Source organism: Nothobranchius furzeri, chromosome 2 (genome assembly GCF_043380555.1).
Source record: "Nothobranchius furzeri strain GRZ-AD chromosome 2, NfurGRZ-RIMD1, whole genome shotgun sequence".
In the NCBI taxonomy this organism is placed as follows: domain Eukaryota; kingdom Metazoa; phylum Chordata; class Actinopteri; order Cyprinodontiformes; family Nothobranchiidae; genus Nothobranchius; species Nothobranchius furzeri.
Window position 1 is genome coordinate 2,752,372 of NC_091742.1, and position 15,737 is coordinate 2,768,108.

Consider the following 15,737-nt stretch of genomic DNA (forward strand, 5'->3'; position numbering starts at 1 on the left):
CTGATCTTATATGCTGCAACTAGCACTGTACATTTAACACCATTCATGAGGATGTTGCACTTATGTCATGCCAGGCTCTGCAGAAAGCAGTGAACGCCCGAGAAGAGGATCTGCTGTGGCTGAAGAGTCATCTAACCGAGCTTTCTGAGGTTAGCTCTGAGCTGGAGGTCAAGAGGCAGAGAGCAGCTCTGGCCAAACTCTCAACGGACCTTCGAGCACTCCTGTCTTCAGTCTGTCAGGTTATTCTAAGCAGAAAGCTCATTTTCCCCGTGTGGCAGTCTTTCACAACACTAAGATCTTGGTGATTTTATGGTCTTTGTTTCTACGTCACAGCAGGGAGAGGAAGGCTCTGCTCTGTACCAGTATGAAGAGCTGAGAGATGAAGTGCATGGTGCTCTTCAGGAGGTCTTAAAGTCCAGGAAGGAGGCTGAGGAGCAGACGAGCAGGATCCTGAATGCTGAGAGCCTGGAGGAGGCCAAACAACTGCACCTCATTCACCAGGTGTGTTGCCCCCTCACGACGCCGACAAATGAAAACCGTTATAAATCAAACATGTTGGGTATTTTTCATTTTGTGTCTTTTTTTTTAGCAACACCTGAAACAGCTGAACGCTAACAGGAAGGAGGCGGAGCTGCTGGTGTCTCACTGCCGTCAGCTGCAGACCGGCGAGGTGCTGAGTCAGCCTCTGCAGGAGCTGGAAGGAGCTTTCAACGAGGTCGACCGCAAATCTGGAGTGAGGGAGCACAACCTGCAGGTAGACGACGCCACGGTCAGCATGCTGATGTTTACACGTGCTAGTGTCATTTATCACCCACATGCACACACTCCCACTGTGGGCATTGATTTTCTGGTGTTGGATCTTAACCACACATTGGTTTGTTACTTTTGTTTTCTATTGAGATTTTTTTTATCTAGTTGGAAATTGAGATAAATCTCCACCTAAAACAACTATTCTGACTTGATTTTAAAATTTAAACAAATGTGCAAGTCTGCAGGAGTTTAACACATACACCTCTGGTAGAAGTAATCATTTATTTAGGTCTTTCTACTTCCTAACTTTAGTTTTCTTGTTTGTTTTTTTTTGTCACTTCAAGGCAACTCTAAGCTCTTGGCAAAGCTTTGAGATGGAAAGAGAAGCAATTTGGAGGTTTATCACAAACGCCAACAATGAGCTGCTGAAAGAACTCACATTTAACAGTCTAGAGAGCCTGAGAAGTGAACTCCACCATAACAAGGTGTGTGTTTATGAAATGTGTTCATGCTCACAGAATTACCTTTGAATTAAAGCTCATTTAGCTAGAAATTCTTTTTTTCCCTCCACAGGGGCTTTTCATAACGTTTGAGGAGTATTCTGTACGAGCAGATCTTCTATTGGAGAAGGCAGCAGATATTGAACTCGGCCCAAAGAACCAGGGACTGCTTCTGCAGCAGGCCCAGTCCACCAGGGAGGAGGTCACTGAACTGCAGAAACATCTTAAAGAGAGGTACGTCCTATTTTAAAGGCACATTTGGTAGTTTTAGCTTGCTTTTAGCACCCCCTAGTGTCCGTTATTAATATACTGCCATAAAACCAAAAGTGAAACTCTCTCCTCGCTGTGTGTTTGTCTTTTTAACATCTTAATTTAACAGCTGAAATGTCTCCACAGCGTTCATTAGTGTCTACAGGAGTGGTTCATCACTAAACCACACAAATCAGCTGTGTTTGTGATCTAAATGAAGCCGGGTTTTAATGAACCACAAAATACTTAAAAAAAGTAGTTTTCCTCCTTTTCAAACAGTTGGAAATGCAAAACCGGCACACAACGTGGTATAAACGGATTAAAAAACGGCAGCGGCACTTGTAGAATAAGGCAAAACAGAAAGACAAAAACATTATGATCATCACCTTTAACTCTAAACAGTCCATGAAAGACGCGTTTCTTACCGAGACGCTCGAATATTTGTTCAGGTGGCTTAATGCCTCGCCTTTTCCCAACCAGGCTCAGCTCAATATGTCTTCCTTCATCAAACATGCAGGAAACATACTGGAAGCAGACTCCAGCGCTAGCATGTCGGCTAGCCTCTTTACAACTGACTAACAGGGACAGGTCTGGATACTCTGAAGTTACAAGTGTGGTATTCTGGCTACAAGGAGCAGTGGGATCTGAGTGACATTTCATTTACCGTGTAAAAGGTTATAGTAGCTGGCTCAAGAAAATGATTTATATGACAAAGTTACCTAGAACGCCATTAAACAGTGGCAGAGGCTTCCTTTCTTGTGTTTTGAAGACCTTTCACTTTATAACGTCTATAAAATCTACATAATCACATGTATTCTGTGTGAACCCGTAATTTCTCTATTTTTGGGACAATATTTATGGAAGTAGAAAAAAATAGCTGTTTGGGTAGAGCTGCAGACATGAAACAAGTTTTTTTCTCACAACTCTGTATGAATAGATCAAATTTAGCAGTCTGTTTGGTCTCCGTGTGTTTTGAGTTTATTCTCAGTCGTCTGTTCTGATCTGGATGTTTTTGTTGCAGTTTTGTCCTGCTGAAGCGAGTGTGTGCACAGTGGGAACAGTTCAGCGCTGAATTTGAGGCTTTTTCTCAGTGGATCAATGACAAAGAGAAGGAGCTGGAAGCTGCCAGCTTCGCATCCTCCTCAGATGCTTTAGACAAGCATATCAGCACCGTGGAGGTATGCGGCTTTTGTTTTCATCCCTTCACTTGTATGTGGGAAAATGCATCCCGCTATTGCTGCATGTTGGAGTACTTTTCATACACTCCACTCAAATAAAAGAACATGCATCTTTTAGACATTTTTGAGAGATTTATGTTGCTGTCTGGCTTTGCTTATACAGTTTACTGTAAGCAATTGGTTTCAAATGGTGTAAAATTCAGGTTTTAAATCTAATTTCTTGCAGAAATTGGGTCATTACAGACAAGGATAACATGTCATAATTCCAATCTCAGCATGCCAGACCTCATCAATGTAATGACAGATTTTAGAAAATAAATTAAAATACCAGGACTTGAATTTAATCATCAGGTTTCACGCTACAGTAATTTCATGTCTCCAGATAATATTTTCACCCCACGTCCTGTCCTTTTTTAGATGATAGGTGAGGGTTTGGAGGACAGAAGGCCGACTCTGACCCAAATGGAGGCTGACTGTGAGGCCCTGTCCAGGTTTGTGACCTCTGGAGAGGCTGGACGATTACGTGCACAGCTCCTCCTGATGAGGAGGTGCTTCGAGGAGCTAGTGGGAAGAATAGAGCAGCTTGGCGTACAGCTCAATCAGAGCGCCACCTACAGGCAGAGATGCAACGATAACCTGGAACAGGTTAAAACATCATAGAAGATAAGAAAACTATCCTCTTCAACATTGTTTTTGAGCTAAAATGTTACAAAACTTGTTTTTCAGGTTAAAAAAGCAATAAGTGACCTCAAAGAAAAACTGGACTTTCCTATCAGTTTCTGCACCTCTTCATCAGAAACCTACAAAATCCTCCAGGATCACATGGTAGGAACAGCTACTACGTTCGTTATTAAGCAGGATGATTAAGGCGTTTTATGCTCAAGTACATTTTAATTTACTCCAGGAGGTCTGCCAGAGTGTGGAGCAGCTGAAGCCCCGGCTGATGGCGTTGTGTTCGGCCATGAAGAGGCTCAGAGAGGGCAGCCAGCTGGAGGAGGAGGTGGCTGACCTCCAGAAGCAGCAAAGGCAACTTGCTGGAAAGGCTGCAGAGAAGCAATCCACCCTGGATAGCCTTCTAGCTCTGTGGCAAAGGTACAGTGGATCCACTAATCTGGTCATTTTGACACAAACAAACCATCTTCTTAGTGTTTTTGCTGATAGTATGATTACACTTAATTATATTAGTGCCCTTTATGCAGCTATTTATTGATTCATGTCCAGACATCTAAAGAAATGTGAAGATTTGGAGTATAATCATCTTTTAAAATATTTTATGCAGTAACAGCTGTACTAATTGCTGTCTGCTCTCTCACACATATGCAGTTTATTCTCTTTAGAAACATTTCCACGTTTCATTGTCTGCTTTCTTTTTCTGCAGAATTTTTTTTAATCTCCACACCAATTTCCTCTTTTATCCTCCGAACCGTTTTCTCATCTTAATGTGACGTAAAAGAGCGAGATCTTGTCTGTCTCCCTGTCAGCTTTTGCCTTTTTTATTCTAATGATACAGTTTTTTGGATCATATTGTTTTTCTCTGAATAAAATTCTTCCAGTGGGTTTGTTTTTTTATTCATGAGGGGGGAAATAACGACGCAGCTGTTTAAAGAGCGGACACTTTGCTGTCACAGCAGTTCTATTCAGAATGAACTCAATTATCTCTTTTGCTGTTATGTTTCTGCTCACTTTGTGTGTGTGAGTGTGTGTTTGTGTGTGGTCAGCTTCATCCTCCCCCCTACAGACATTAATATATGAGGGATTACTTTCAGCTTTGGGTGTTCTGGTGAGATATGGCTGCCCTATTACTGCCCTGTCACTGATGCTAAGATTTTATCTGATAAAATAAGAAGGAGAAGGCGTTGTAGTGAGTGTTTCTGAACTTTAAAAACTTTTGCTCAGTTCCAACTACTGCTCACATTTACATCTGCAGGTTTGAAAAGGAGAATTCCTCCCTGAAGAGCTGGCTGGACAGGTGCGCGTCTGTTTGCTGCCCAGACACCAAACTTTTCTCTGCAGACAAAGTCAAACTTAGGAATGAGCTGCAGAACGTGCAGGTAAAATTGATGCGCCTGTCGCTAGGAGATGTTGCCTTACATGACATCAATGTTAACCATTCGTGCATCCTTCCAGGAGATGCAGGAAGAGACGCCGTCCTATGAAGTCCTCCTCCACGGCCTTTCCAACCTGCAGCTTTGTCTGCGTCCTACTGCACCAGAGACTCGTGTCCAGGAGCTCGACAATGACCTCCATCAACTTCAGACGAGATGTACCTCTGTTAAAATTTGCATAACACAGAGGTATTTTTCATGAAATATGATTTATTTAGAGATATTCAAACCTTTGAAACATGACTTTCGTTTTTAAATCCAGGTTTAAGCTCCTGGAGATGCACTTGGATCAGCTGGAGCAGTTTGATCAGACCCTTTTAACCGTGAGACAGAGGAGTGAAAAAGCCCTGTCTGGCCTCAGAAGCTCCTTTTGTGTTGATATTTCAAATCTGGATGCTGCGAGTGCTAAACTGCAGGTGTTAAATCCATCATTTGTTTCTAAATGATACGTCATTTGCATGTTTATTTAGATTTTCTAAAACAGTGATATTATGTGATTTCTGTGGAAGCTTGCTTGCATGTGTTTAACTGCATGAACTTGCTGCAGGAGAATGAGACACAGCTACAAGAGAATGCATCGCTGATAGAAACTCTGCATCAAAGAGAATCGTCGCTGCTTTTCTGTTCCACCGCCGAGGCTCAGCAGCAGCTACAGGCCTGGAGGGAGGACTGCTTACAGCCCCTCAGCGAATCCCAGCGTCTCCTGCTCGTCCGTAAAGAAAGCTTGATTGAATTAAAGACTTTCCTTGAGAAATACGAAGCAGCGGCAAAGGTCGTGCGTCGCCTCCATGAAGCGGTGGAAGGCAGGGGGAGCTGGGATCACTCCAAAGCTGAAGAACTACACTGTGGGTTAAAGGAGGTAGCTAAGGATGTGGCCCGACTTGAAGCCGAGGCAGTCAGGTTAGACGGGCAGCTGAGCAAGGCGCATCTGCATCTGTGTGGAGCTGGAGACGCTAGCCATCCTCAGGACAGGACATCCTGCAGAGGACAGGCAGCGGCCCTCACCGCTTCTCTGGAGGAGGCGCAGAGGGCCGTTGGGTGGAGACAAAGTGAAGCAGATGCTCTAGGGGCCCTGTGGTGCTCCTTCAGAGAGAGAAAGGAAGAGGTGATGAAAAATTTGGAGAAACTAGAGGAAGATGCAAGACGGCTAGAGGCAAGAGAGTGCACTGTGCTGGCATTTCAAAACAGGTATGGACATTTCATACACTGACTAAAATAACTACAAATATTCTCTCTGATGCTTATTTTAATCCTTTTGTTGGATTAGTAATCCCTTTTAGATCTGTCTAAGGAGCTAAATACAAAGCACGGTCGTTTTCACTACAAAGCAGCATCTTTTTATCATAATGAAAGCTCAGATCGATTGGACTCAGAACCATCTACACTTTCCTTTCTAAAGCAGAGAAGACATTTTGTTTGAGTTAAAAAACCACATTTGAACTTAATTTTTGTCCATTATGTGAGATTTTTCATGCCAAAATCTGGAGCGCATGCTGCCAAATTACTGACGCCAGACGCCCAGATGGAGAAATTTATTTAAATTCTAAACAAAAAAAGGATGCATTTCGTTAGACTGGGGCAGGTAATCCTCATTGTTTTCTTGTGGATTTATTTCTCCCAGGCTGCGTTTCTTTGTCCAGCTGGAGGACGAGCTCCAGTCACTGCAGCACTCCCAGCGATGGTTGGAAGAGAAAGGGAAGCAGCTGGCCCAGAGAGACGGCGAGCTGGCAGCAGAAGCTCTCAGGGAGGTGTCGCTGGTGAAGACAGCCTGGGACGACGTGAAGACGCTGATAACCAATAGGTAAACCATAGAGTTGGTGATTTAAAATAAAATCAGCTCTGTTGTCATCACCTGTTCTGGCCTCCGTCTCCATCTGCAGTCAGGAGCAGAGTGGAGTCGTGGTGGATCTTCTCCGCTTATTCCTCCACTTGAAGTCGATCCTTGCTGCTGTGGTGGAAAGCGCTCAGGCTGTAGCTCACAATCTGCCCGACCACAATCATAACACTCAGGACGCCCGACGTGCTTTCACCCAAGTCAGTAACCCTGGATTTATGATAGAAGTTATTGTTAAAATGTACGTTTTTGAAATTAACGAGTAACATTTGTCTCTCTTATTGCATTTCTAAACATGTTCTAAATTCTTTCATTCATTAAAGGGACACTATGCAGTTTTGGCTTGCATTTAGCACCCCCTAGTGTTCGTTAGTGAAAGCAACTCGGAAACTGTGCAATCATCTTTTTAACACCTTAATCTAAAAGTTGCATAGCATGCCTTTAAACGTATTCAGATTCCTTCTGTAATGAATCAACTATTCAGTTATTTCATCAGCTCATTATTAAAAATCATCATTAATCCATGAGATTGTTTTCTATCAGTAAACCAAGGATTCTTTATATTTAATGTTTTTTGTTTAGTTTTCTGTCTTCTCAAGTGACAAAATAAAGATTTTTAACCTCGCTGTTTGTGCCGTTTCCCTCCCTCTGGTGGTGGCTTGCTGTCATCGCCTCTTCTCTGCAGCACAAACTCCTCCAAGCTGAACTGAGAGAGAAGCAGGAGGACATGGACCAGCTCATCTGCACAATTGAGGACCTGCAGAGAGAAATGGAGAAGGTGCCTAATTCTGACATGAGCTCCATTCAGAAGGAAACGGAAACTCTCAGGGACCAGTGGTTGTTGGTGAGTGATGCTTCAGCACATGCACATGTTGTTTTTTGTTGTTGTTATCCCTACAGAGGCAGATATAATCCAATTGATTTGTAAAATTACAGAAAATGGTCACATCACAATGTGAAATCTTAAGTGGAATATGTAGTTCACACTCTTCTCTGCCACAAACCCGAGCTATTCTTCTTTTTTGCATTCATTTTACAGGTTTTTCCTTCTTTTTGTGCATCTTCTCCTAGTTTAGGGTCTAGTTTTCTCCTCAGCTGTCACAAATGAGACAGAAAAATCCAAACATGTCTAGACAGGTTATCTTCTTCTCTATCTTCCCTCATTTCTCACTCCCACATCTGTCAAACTAATTATGCCTCATTTTTCCTCCACCTCCCTGAAAAACGTACCATCCCTTGTTGAAGAGCGACAGAGGCGGCTAAACACAAAGGAGGGTGACCCTTACTCTGCTGCTGATTGAGATGTTTTCTGTTCCGCACTCAGGCTGCAATTTGTTTCCTTCCTTCAGGTTTCAGAGAAGATTCAAACAAATACAGAAAGACTTGGCTGCTGCGTTGAACTCTGGGATGACCTGAAGGCCATGGAGAAGGACATCAACCAGTGGACAAGCACCTCCGTTGCCGATCTCAGCGATGCCGTCTCCAGACTTGGTGATGGAGATTCTGCAGAGACTCAGCTCGACACCTTTCAGGTCAGAGCAGGCAGGGTGGCGATGATAGAGATGTGGTGCTCAGAGAGGTGTTGGTGGATGTGATTTAGATGTCTCACACTTTGATCTGTAGGCTGAGGTGGAAAAGAGGGAGCAGAAGCTGGATGTTCTGCAGGAGAGAGTGGCAGAACTGAAGGAACAAGCCAAACTGCAGGAAACGCCGATTCAAATGCAGGTGAATGAAGTTTATTTTACATTTAAATGGAAATGGATGAAAGTGAAACAATGCATTTGTTTTACAATGGTTCTGATTTTGTCAAACCAGGTCCTGGAGTCAGAGCTGAGGAAGAAAATGTTCCATGCGCAGGAGGTGTACAACCAGGCCAAACACACTCTGACCTACTTCAACTTCCAGAAGCAGCGACTTGAAGATCTCATGGCCCAGATGAGCGAGCGGCTGGAGGCAGCTGAGGGCTCCTTAGTGGACCTTTCTGAAGCTTCTTCTCTTGAAGATATTCACACAGTTAAGGTATTCCTGCATCACTGTTTACATTTAGTTATCTTTATGGAACATAGAACATTTTTAGCTGTAACATTATGATCATCCATCTTTTCCTGAGGGATTTACACAGATGTAAGATCAGTTTAGCTTTGAATTATGACATCTTGTTTACTGGAAACTATTTTTTTGTTTTATAATGATTTATTAAATCAACACTAAATAGGTGTCTCACTTCTCCCTAATAGTGAAAGCAGAATTACAACTTTTGTACAATACTGTCCTGCAGCCTGCCGTAGCTACCGCTAACAACGAGCAAATGCTAACACAGGCTAACTGATACTAATTAAGTCAAAAGATCCATTCTGTTGGACTAAAAACATATTACTTACAAGTGCAGTAGCAACAAAGCCAGGTCACCATCAGTCCATGTTTTTGTAGCAGCCTTTTGTTCCCTTAAATGAGCGTTGGCCATGCAGATGATCACTCTGGTTTTAGGTCCTGGCACATTAAACAGCTGTTGCTGTGAACCAGGAATATAGCTCCCACTAGTGTTCCTACCCTATCCACAAAACTGTTAAGTATGCTTTGTGGTCACCAGAGGGCTACAGAGTGCTGTCCAATGTGAAGCTGCTCAAGTTTCTGGCTCAGTAATCACTGAAAAAACTTTAAAGCAAAAGCTTCAAGTGTTACGAACTTGCTAGTGTTACTTTAAAGTGAGGGTCAGTGCATCGGTAGAGATGTCTTCCCTCCACACTTCTTGTCAGGAAAACGCTTCTGAAAGAGGCATCGCCTGGCGGACCGAGAGAGCGGCACTGAGGCATTGATAGACCGCACCCCCCTCAACCCCCCCGAGTGTGCTGTCTCTCAATCAGTTTCTCTATTTAAAAACGGGTTGTTAACGAGCGTGTGCACGCAAGCACGCACACACACAAGACTTACCACTCAGGAGAAAAGCAGACACATACTCTGCAGCATTCTGGAGGATTTCCTGTTAACCGCGATCATTAGATGAAAAGGGGAGGAGGGCATTTTATTCAAGGAGGCGAGCGGCTCCCAGCGCTAATGTGTCAAATCGGCAGGTGGGTGGCTGAGCCAATGATTATTGGTGATAATGATTATTTCTGATTATCATCGGTCACCCTGAGTTTTTCATGCAGGCTGAACATGAAAATAGTCTCCTACACCTATCTCCTGCAATAGCTTCTGATAGAAAATAGACAGTGAAACTCTAGGATTTGAAAAGCCTGACAGATCCACATCACACTGTCACTTAGCACTAGTGGACTCACCCATCTTGACTCTCAATGGGGAAGACTGTTGTTGTATTAGTGTCCAGGAAACAGCAGACAACATCTCGGCTAGTAGAAGCTAACCGTTAGCATTAGCGACTTCACCACATGGCGGAACTCCTCCAGGCTCGCTTAATTGTAAAGATAAAACATTCATGTTGCAAGTCAGAGGTAGAGCTGTGCTGCTGTTATCCAATCTGGGACAAGATGTCCAAATATCAGGAAACAAGACTCCCAAACCTGCCGTCTGAAGCTCAGCTGTGGTGTGGGCAACTTTAGTTCCAAGAAATGGTGCACTGGTATATTTTTTTTCCCACTGAGAACAACTTACAAGGCATTCATTCCTAATACAGACCACTGTAAATGTTCTGATTAAACAAGTGATCTACACCTTTTTAGTAGAATCTGACACTGTCATACATTCTAGAAGTCATCCATCTCTCATTGACAGCAGGACAGACGTCGGACCTCACCATGAAACATCTTGAGTGGTTTAGATGCAGAAAATCAGTTACAGATGTAAAGATTTAACACAGAGATATCAGCCCACCTCTCTGTTCTAGTAAACACCAACATGTTATGGTTCTGAACTCTTTATTTTTTCTTGTTTTCCATTAAAGAACCTGCAGGGTGTTGTGCAGCAACAGAGGGCTGACATGGACTCAGCCAGAGATGCTCTGACTTCCCTAAGCAGATCACATCCATCTCACGAGTTGTCACGCCTCTCCTCTGATCTCACCTCCATCGCCAAGCGAACAGAGGCTGTTGCTCAACGCTGTGCCAAGACCAGAGGCAGCCTGCAGGATGGACTACAGCTCCACTTCACCGGTAAGTCACGTGACCGATGAGTCTTCATTTCTAGTGTTTATCAGAAGCTAATAGCATAAGAGCAGCGTGATTTATTCTTAGAGTAAGTAGAGGCTGGAACTTATTCCCAAATGAGGAAGAATTAGGCTCCTAACAGTGCTTAAAATCTCCCCCACCCGATCAAACATTGTACAGTCACACAAAGGCAGCGTAATCCACTCATGTTAGTAATGCAACAGATTTGCTGTTGATTAGCCCTCGTTTTTCCCCAGAGCGCACTCAGTCCGCCCACAACAACCCACACTCCATCCGCACACACCGTCAGGTGCGCTCATGCACTCTCGCTGCTCCGACACACACCTGTGCCTCAGAGTGAACGCCGCTCTCATTGCATCTGCTCTCAAGAGAGTCATTTCGGGCTCGTTGCCAAGGCAACGCAGCACTGAACAGTGTGGACACGCCCACACTTCCCATCTGCCACGGCGCATTACCTCTACTTCTCCTCGTCAATCCGTTAATTTTAAAAATCATTGCAGTTTTTATTTGTCCCCTGATTTTCCTTAACATGTTGGCAAATTCGTAGTCTGCTGATCTCTCCTCCTTTTCTTAAACTAGAGCTCGTCCAAGACTTTAAGTCCTGGCTTACAGATCTGAAGTTGGACCTGAAGGACTGTTTTAACCAATCAGGAGATGTTGCCGTCCTCGGAGCCAAGTTGCAAAGACTGGTACGTTATCTGTCACAGTTCATTAGTGCTATGTTTCACACAAATTATTATAAATTTGGGGGGAAAAAAAACATATTATACCTGCTTGCCATTTAAATTTATCAGTGTCACTTGTACTGGATTAGCAAAACAAACCTGCATTTTTATTATGTTAAATATCTTACAGATGGAATACTTTTTAAACAACTTTTAGTTAATTAATATTCTACCTTTAAAAATAATACAAATTTAATGCCAGAATAAGTATACCATTGTGTGTTTTCTTAGGTTGCATAACTATCAACATTATTTATTTAAAGCAACACTAAATAAGTTTCCTGCTCCTACTGGTTGAAAGTGGAATTACAACAGTTGAGCCCTTCTGCAGCCTGTTGTAGTTAGCGCTAACGAGCTAAAGCTAACACGCGGCAACTAATACTAAAATAAACCACAAAGTAAAAAGATTCAGTGCTGAACAAAAAATATTATTACTTACAAGTCCAGTAGCAACAAAGCCAGGTCATTATCAATCTATGATTTTGTAGCCTTCTTTAGCTCCCTCAAACTAGTCTAGGCCACGCTGATGATCACTCTGTTGTTAGCTCGTTGCTTCGCCTCCCAAAACTTTACTCTCTTACTTTGACTTCTAGGCTTCAGCATGAGGTAAAAAAGCAAAATTATTTTTCTTCTTGTGCTTTTTGACTGTTGGTTACATGAAATGGTTAACTGCTAGCATTTTTGATCTAATTCTCTCTAAAAACCTGGATTTTCTGTTTCTGACTGAAGTTTGGCAGCAAACATCTGATTATTCTGGTCTGATTGAACTTTGCCCGAGTGGTTATTCTTTTCTTAGCCAGCCCCGGGGTTCTGGTCATGGTGGAGGCCTAGCTGTTGTTTTCAGAGACCATCATCCATGTAGCTCTACAACCTCTGGTCACTTTGCTTCCTTTGAACTGCAGCTGATTAAAGTCAGGCGTAAGGACCCGTTCTACTGTGCTGTGGTCTATTGTCCACCTGGTCCAAACAGTTCGTTCTTTCAGGAGTTTAATGACTTTCTATCCTCCACTATGAAGCTGTCCAGACTGGTGATTGTTGGTGATTTTAACATCCATGTTGATGATCCCTCTTATCACTTTGCCATGAATTTCTCCAGCCTTATGGACTCCTTCGGCTTTACCCAGCATGTTTCTGGCCCCACACACACCAGGGGCCACACTCTAGACCTTGTTTTTACCCTGAGTCTAAATGCTGACAGTGTTTGTCCTGAGGACGTTTATATTTCAGATCACCATTGCATTTTCTTTAACTTGTCAGTTTCTGCGTCCCCACCTTCTGCTCGCCGTATGGTTAGTTCTCGTTTTCTTAATGAGAGCACAGCTAGCAATTTTTCTCTTGCTTTTGCAGTTCTCTTGTTGGCTCTTCCTTCTTCCATCTCAGGAACATTGCTAAGCTGAGTTCCATTCTGTCCCGCTCTGAACTTGAGACAGTTCTCCACACCATCATCTCCTCACGCTTAGACTACTGTAACTCTCTTTTCACGTGTCTGAGCAGCACCTCCCTGAACCGTCTACAGGTGGTTCAGAATGCCTGTGCTCGGCTTCTGACCAAGTCCTCCAAACACACCCATATCACCCTGCTTCTCCTCCAGCTTCACTGGCTGCCAGTCAACTTCAGGGTTCATTTCAAGATCCTGGTTCTGGTCTATAGGGCCTTACATGGACAAGCACCATCTTACATTGGTGATCTTCTTAGTCCCTACACCCCCAGCAGGTCCCTGAGGTCCAGTGATCAAAGCCTACTGGTTGTGCAGCGCCAGGCTAAAGACCAAAGGTGACAGATCATCTGCTGCTGTGGCCCCCAGACTCTGGAACTCTCTCCCCCTGAGCCTGAGATCAGTGGACTCAGTGGTCTCCTTTAAAAAGCAGCTGAAGACTCACTTGTTCAAGATGGCTTTTGTATGACCTTCTTCACCACTCTCTCTTTATTCTGCTCTCCCCACCTATTCCACCTTCCTCAGGATCCACTGATTTCCCTCTTTCCTATTCAATCTCTCTTTCTTAACATTTTTTTAATCACAATTGTCTATTTTTGCTCATTTTAAATATATTTTTAAACATTTTCTAAATGATTTTTTACGTTTTTACATTTTTTGTTTTTGTGAAGTGCCTCATGATTTTTATCTTGAGAGGCGCTCTAGAAATGATACTGTCTTCTTCTTCTTTTATTAGCTACTAGCACAGTAAACAGCTGCTGCTGTAAAGCAGGTAGAGACCTCTCACTAGCGTTCGTACCGGAACCACAAAAGTTTTAAGTGCAGCTTATTGTCAGCAGAGGCTTACAGAGTGCTGTTCCATGTGATGTTGCTCGAGTTTCTACCTCAAGAACCATTGAAACCTGTTTGAAAGCAATAGCTTAAAGTGTTAAAAACTCTTTGGTGTTGCTTCAGATAATAATAACATGTCAGTTCTAATAGGAAATGTGTTCTTCTCCACCACAGATGTCACTTGAGCAGGCTTCAGAGGGTGAGGAACGTCTCTCTCAGGTTTGCAAGGAGGCTGAAACCCTCCAGCTTCATCTGAGCAAAGCTGCAGCAGCACAGGTCCAGGAGAACCTCACTTCCTGTCAGAGAGAGTGGAAACATTACCTGGACAGCTGCTCGCAGAGCCAACAAGACCTGCAAGAGAGCATTGAACTTCTGAAGAAGTACATCTTCACCCCTGTGATGTTTAACGTTTGTCTTTTTTGTTTCATTTTACTGAAAAGTTTTTTCCCACTTTTTTGTCCCATCTAACAGTTTTGATAATTGTGTGGAGAGAATAAAAGACTGGTTGAAGCAGCTGGATCTCAGCCTCAAGAGTGAGTTTGTTCTGGGGGCAGACGGCCAGAAGGGAGCCCCAGGTCCTTCAGAAGAACTGGACAGAATGGAAAAGCTCAATAAAGATCTGATAGCACAAAGGTTTGTTTACATGAGCGCCTGAGGGCATGCTGTTCGGGCTTTAAGATCTGCTGTTAAAGTCAGAGTGAAAATTCATTGTTTTCTTTTTTTTTCCCTCAGGGAGTCAGTGGAGTGTCTCTGTCAGGAGGCCCAGGCTCTGTCTGAATCCGGCCGGGGGTCAGGAGGGGAGGTAAGAGTCACAGGCCAGCTCCAGATGGAATATCAGACCCTGCTGAAGGTGGCCAGGGAGAGGCTCCGGAGCTGCCAGGAGAGCCAGGCATTTGGAGACACCCTCCAGGGAGTGTGGGCCTGGCTGGAGGAGATCCAAGAGCGACTGGGTACCGTTGACAGCACGATGGGAACGAAGGAGCAGCTGGAGCAGAGGCTGGAGGCTGTGCAGGTGAGAATTTAGCTGATTCTCCCTCGTGCACCCTTTTTTTTCTTTATTCCTCCTGTTGGAGTGTGAATCCAGCAGCACAGGAGGGGACTGTTTATAAAAATGTGTTTGCGTAGGACATCCTGCTTTTGAAGGGAGAAGGGGAGGTGAGGCTGAACATGGCGATGGGTAAGGCTGAGCTTGCTCTGCGCAGCTATGGAGCTGCTGGACAGGAAGTGGTCCGCTCTCAGCTACAGGAAGTGGAGGATGCTTGGGCCACGCTGCTCGTCACTGCAATGAGCTGCCATAGGTACCCCAATGGTCCCAGTTACTGCTAATCATCTCATTTTAAACATTCATAAGTTGAATCAAGGCATGCGCTTGTGTTTTGTTACGTCCAATGTAAACCTTTTTGCTTCAACCATTCTGGATTCCTCCTTTTTTCTCATGTGCCATTAAAACATTTGCCTCACCAGTGCTCTCACCAGGGAGCCTGCTGTTTTCATTATGATAGATTAGGTGTCAGTCCTATTAATTACCATTAAGATAAATACATAATGAGACCTATTTGTCTCTTCTCTAAATCTGATTGATCTGTCTTCTGTGTGTGTGTGTGTGTGTGTGTGTGTGTGTGTGTGTTAAATTGAACAATTATGGCCCCTCCTAGGAGGCGAAAAATGGATCTCATTAGGGACTAAATAGTGGATGGCAAACAGTGGGTCAGACTCAGGGTGTGTTTGTGTTTTAGGGGGAAAGTGATAACAGGAGGTAAGGGGTAGCAGGTGAAAAGAGGGGTGTGTGTGTGTGTGTGTGTGTGTGTGTGTGTGTGTGTGTGTGTGTGTGTGTGTGTGTAGGGGTAACAGATGGCTTGGAATAGATGGATGTGTCTGTTGATGTTTGAACTTCCTGATTAAAAGGGGATAAGGGAACTTGGCTGGAATTACCGACAGTTTTTATTTCACCTCCTTGTCAAGAGTCTGAAGATTAGACTGAGTGTGTTGGAAATATTTTCAGTATA

At 43.7% G+C, this 15,737-nt stretch overlaps 1 protein-coding gene across 9 annotated transcripts in view; it reads left to right on the forward strand.

Annotated features, from left to right (window-relative positions):
- Nucleotides 1–15,737, forward strand: part of syne1a (spectrin repeat containing, nuclear envelope 1a) — a 138,191-nt gene that overhangs the window by 37,818 nt on the left and 84,636 nt on the right. For 8 of the 9 annotated variants that reach the window (XM_054747909.2, XM_054747906.2, XM_054747916.2 and 5 more), the window contains 25 exons: nt 75–239; nt 334–501; nt 590–754; nt 1,095–1,235; nt 1,324–1,484; nt 2,521–2,677; nt 3,095–3,322; nt 3,404–3,502; nt 3,582–3,769; nt 4,605–4,728; nt 4,805–4,971; nt 5,045–5,198; nt 5,330–5,970; nt 6,404–6,583; nt 6,663–6,816; nt 7,302–7,460; nt 7,966–8,148; nt 8,240–8,341; nt 8,432–8,635; nt 10,518–10,725; nt 11,320–11,429; nt 13,906–14,111; nt 14,203–14,364; nt 14,464–14,743; nt 14,857–15,029. In XM_054747909.2, the coding sequence (XP_054603884.2) occupies nt 75–239; nt 334–501; nt 590–754; nt 1,095–1,235; nt 1,324–1,484; nt 2,521–2,677; nt 3,095–3,322; nt 3,404–3,502; nt 3,582–3,769; nt 4,605–4,728; nt 4,805–4,971; nt 5,045–5,198; nt 5,330–5,970; nt 6,404–6,583; nt 6,663–6,816; nt 7,302–7,460; nt 7,966–8,148; nt 8,240–8,341; nt 8,432–8,635; nt 10,518–10,725; nt 11,320–11,429; nt 13,906–14,111; nt 14,203–14,364; nt 14,464–14,743; nt 14,857–15,029 (4,679 nt within the window). The remainder of the gene's footprint in view (nt 1–74; nt 240–333; nt 502–589; nt 755–1,094; nt 1,236–1,323; nt 1,485–2,520; nt 2,678–3,094; nt 3,323–3,403; nt 3,503–3,581; nt 3,770–4,604; nt 4,729–4,804; nt 4,972–5,044; nt 5,199–5,329; nt 5,971–6,403; nt 6,584–6,662; nt 6,817–7,301; nt 7,461–7,965; nt 8,149–8,239; nt 8,342–8,431; nt 8,636–10,517; nt 10,726–11,319; nt 11,430–13,905; nt 14,112–14,202; nt 14,365–14,463; nt 14,744–14,856; nt 15,030–15,737) is intronic. The other variant, XM_054747907.2, reaches the window with a different exon arrangement.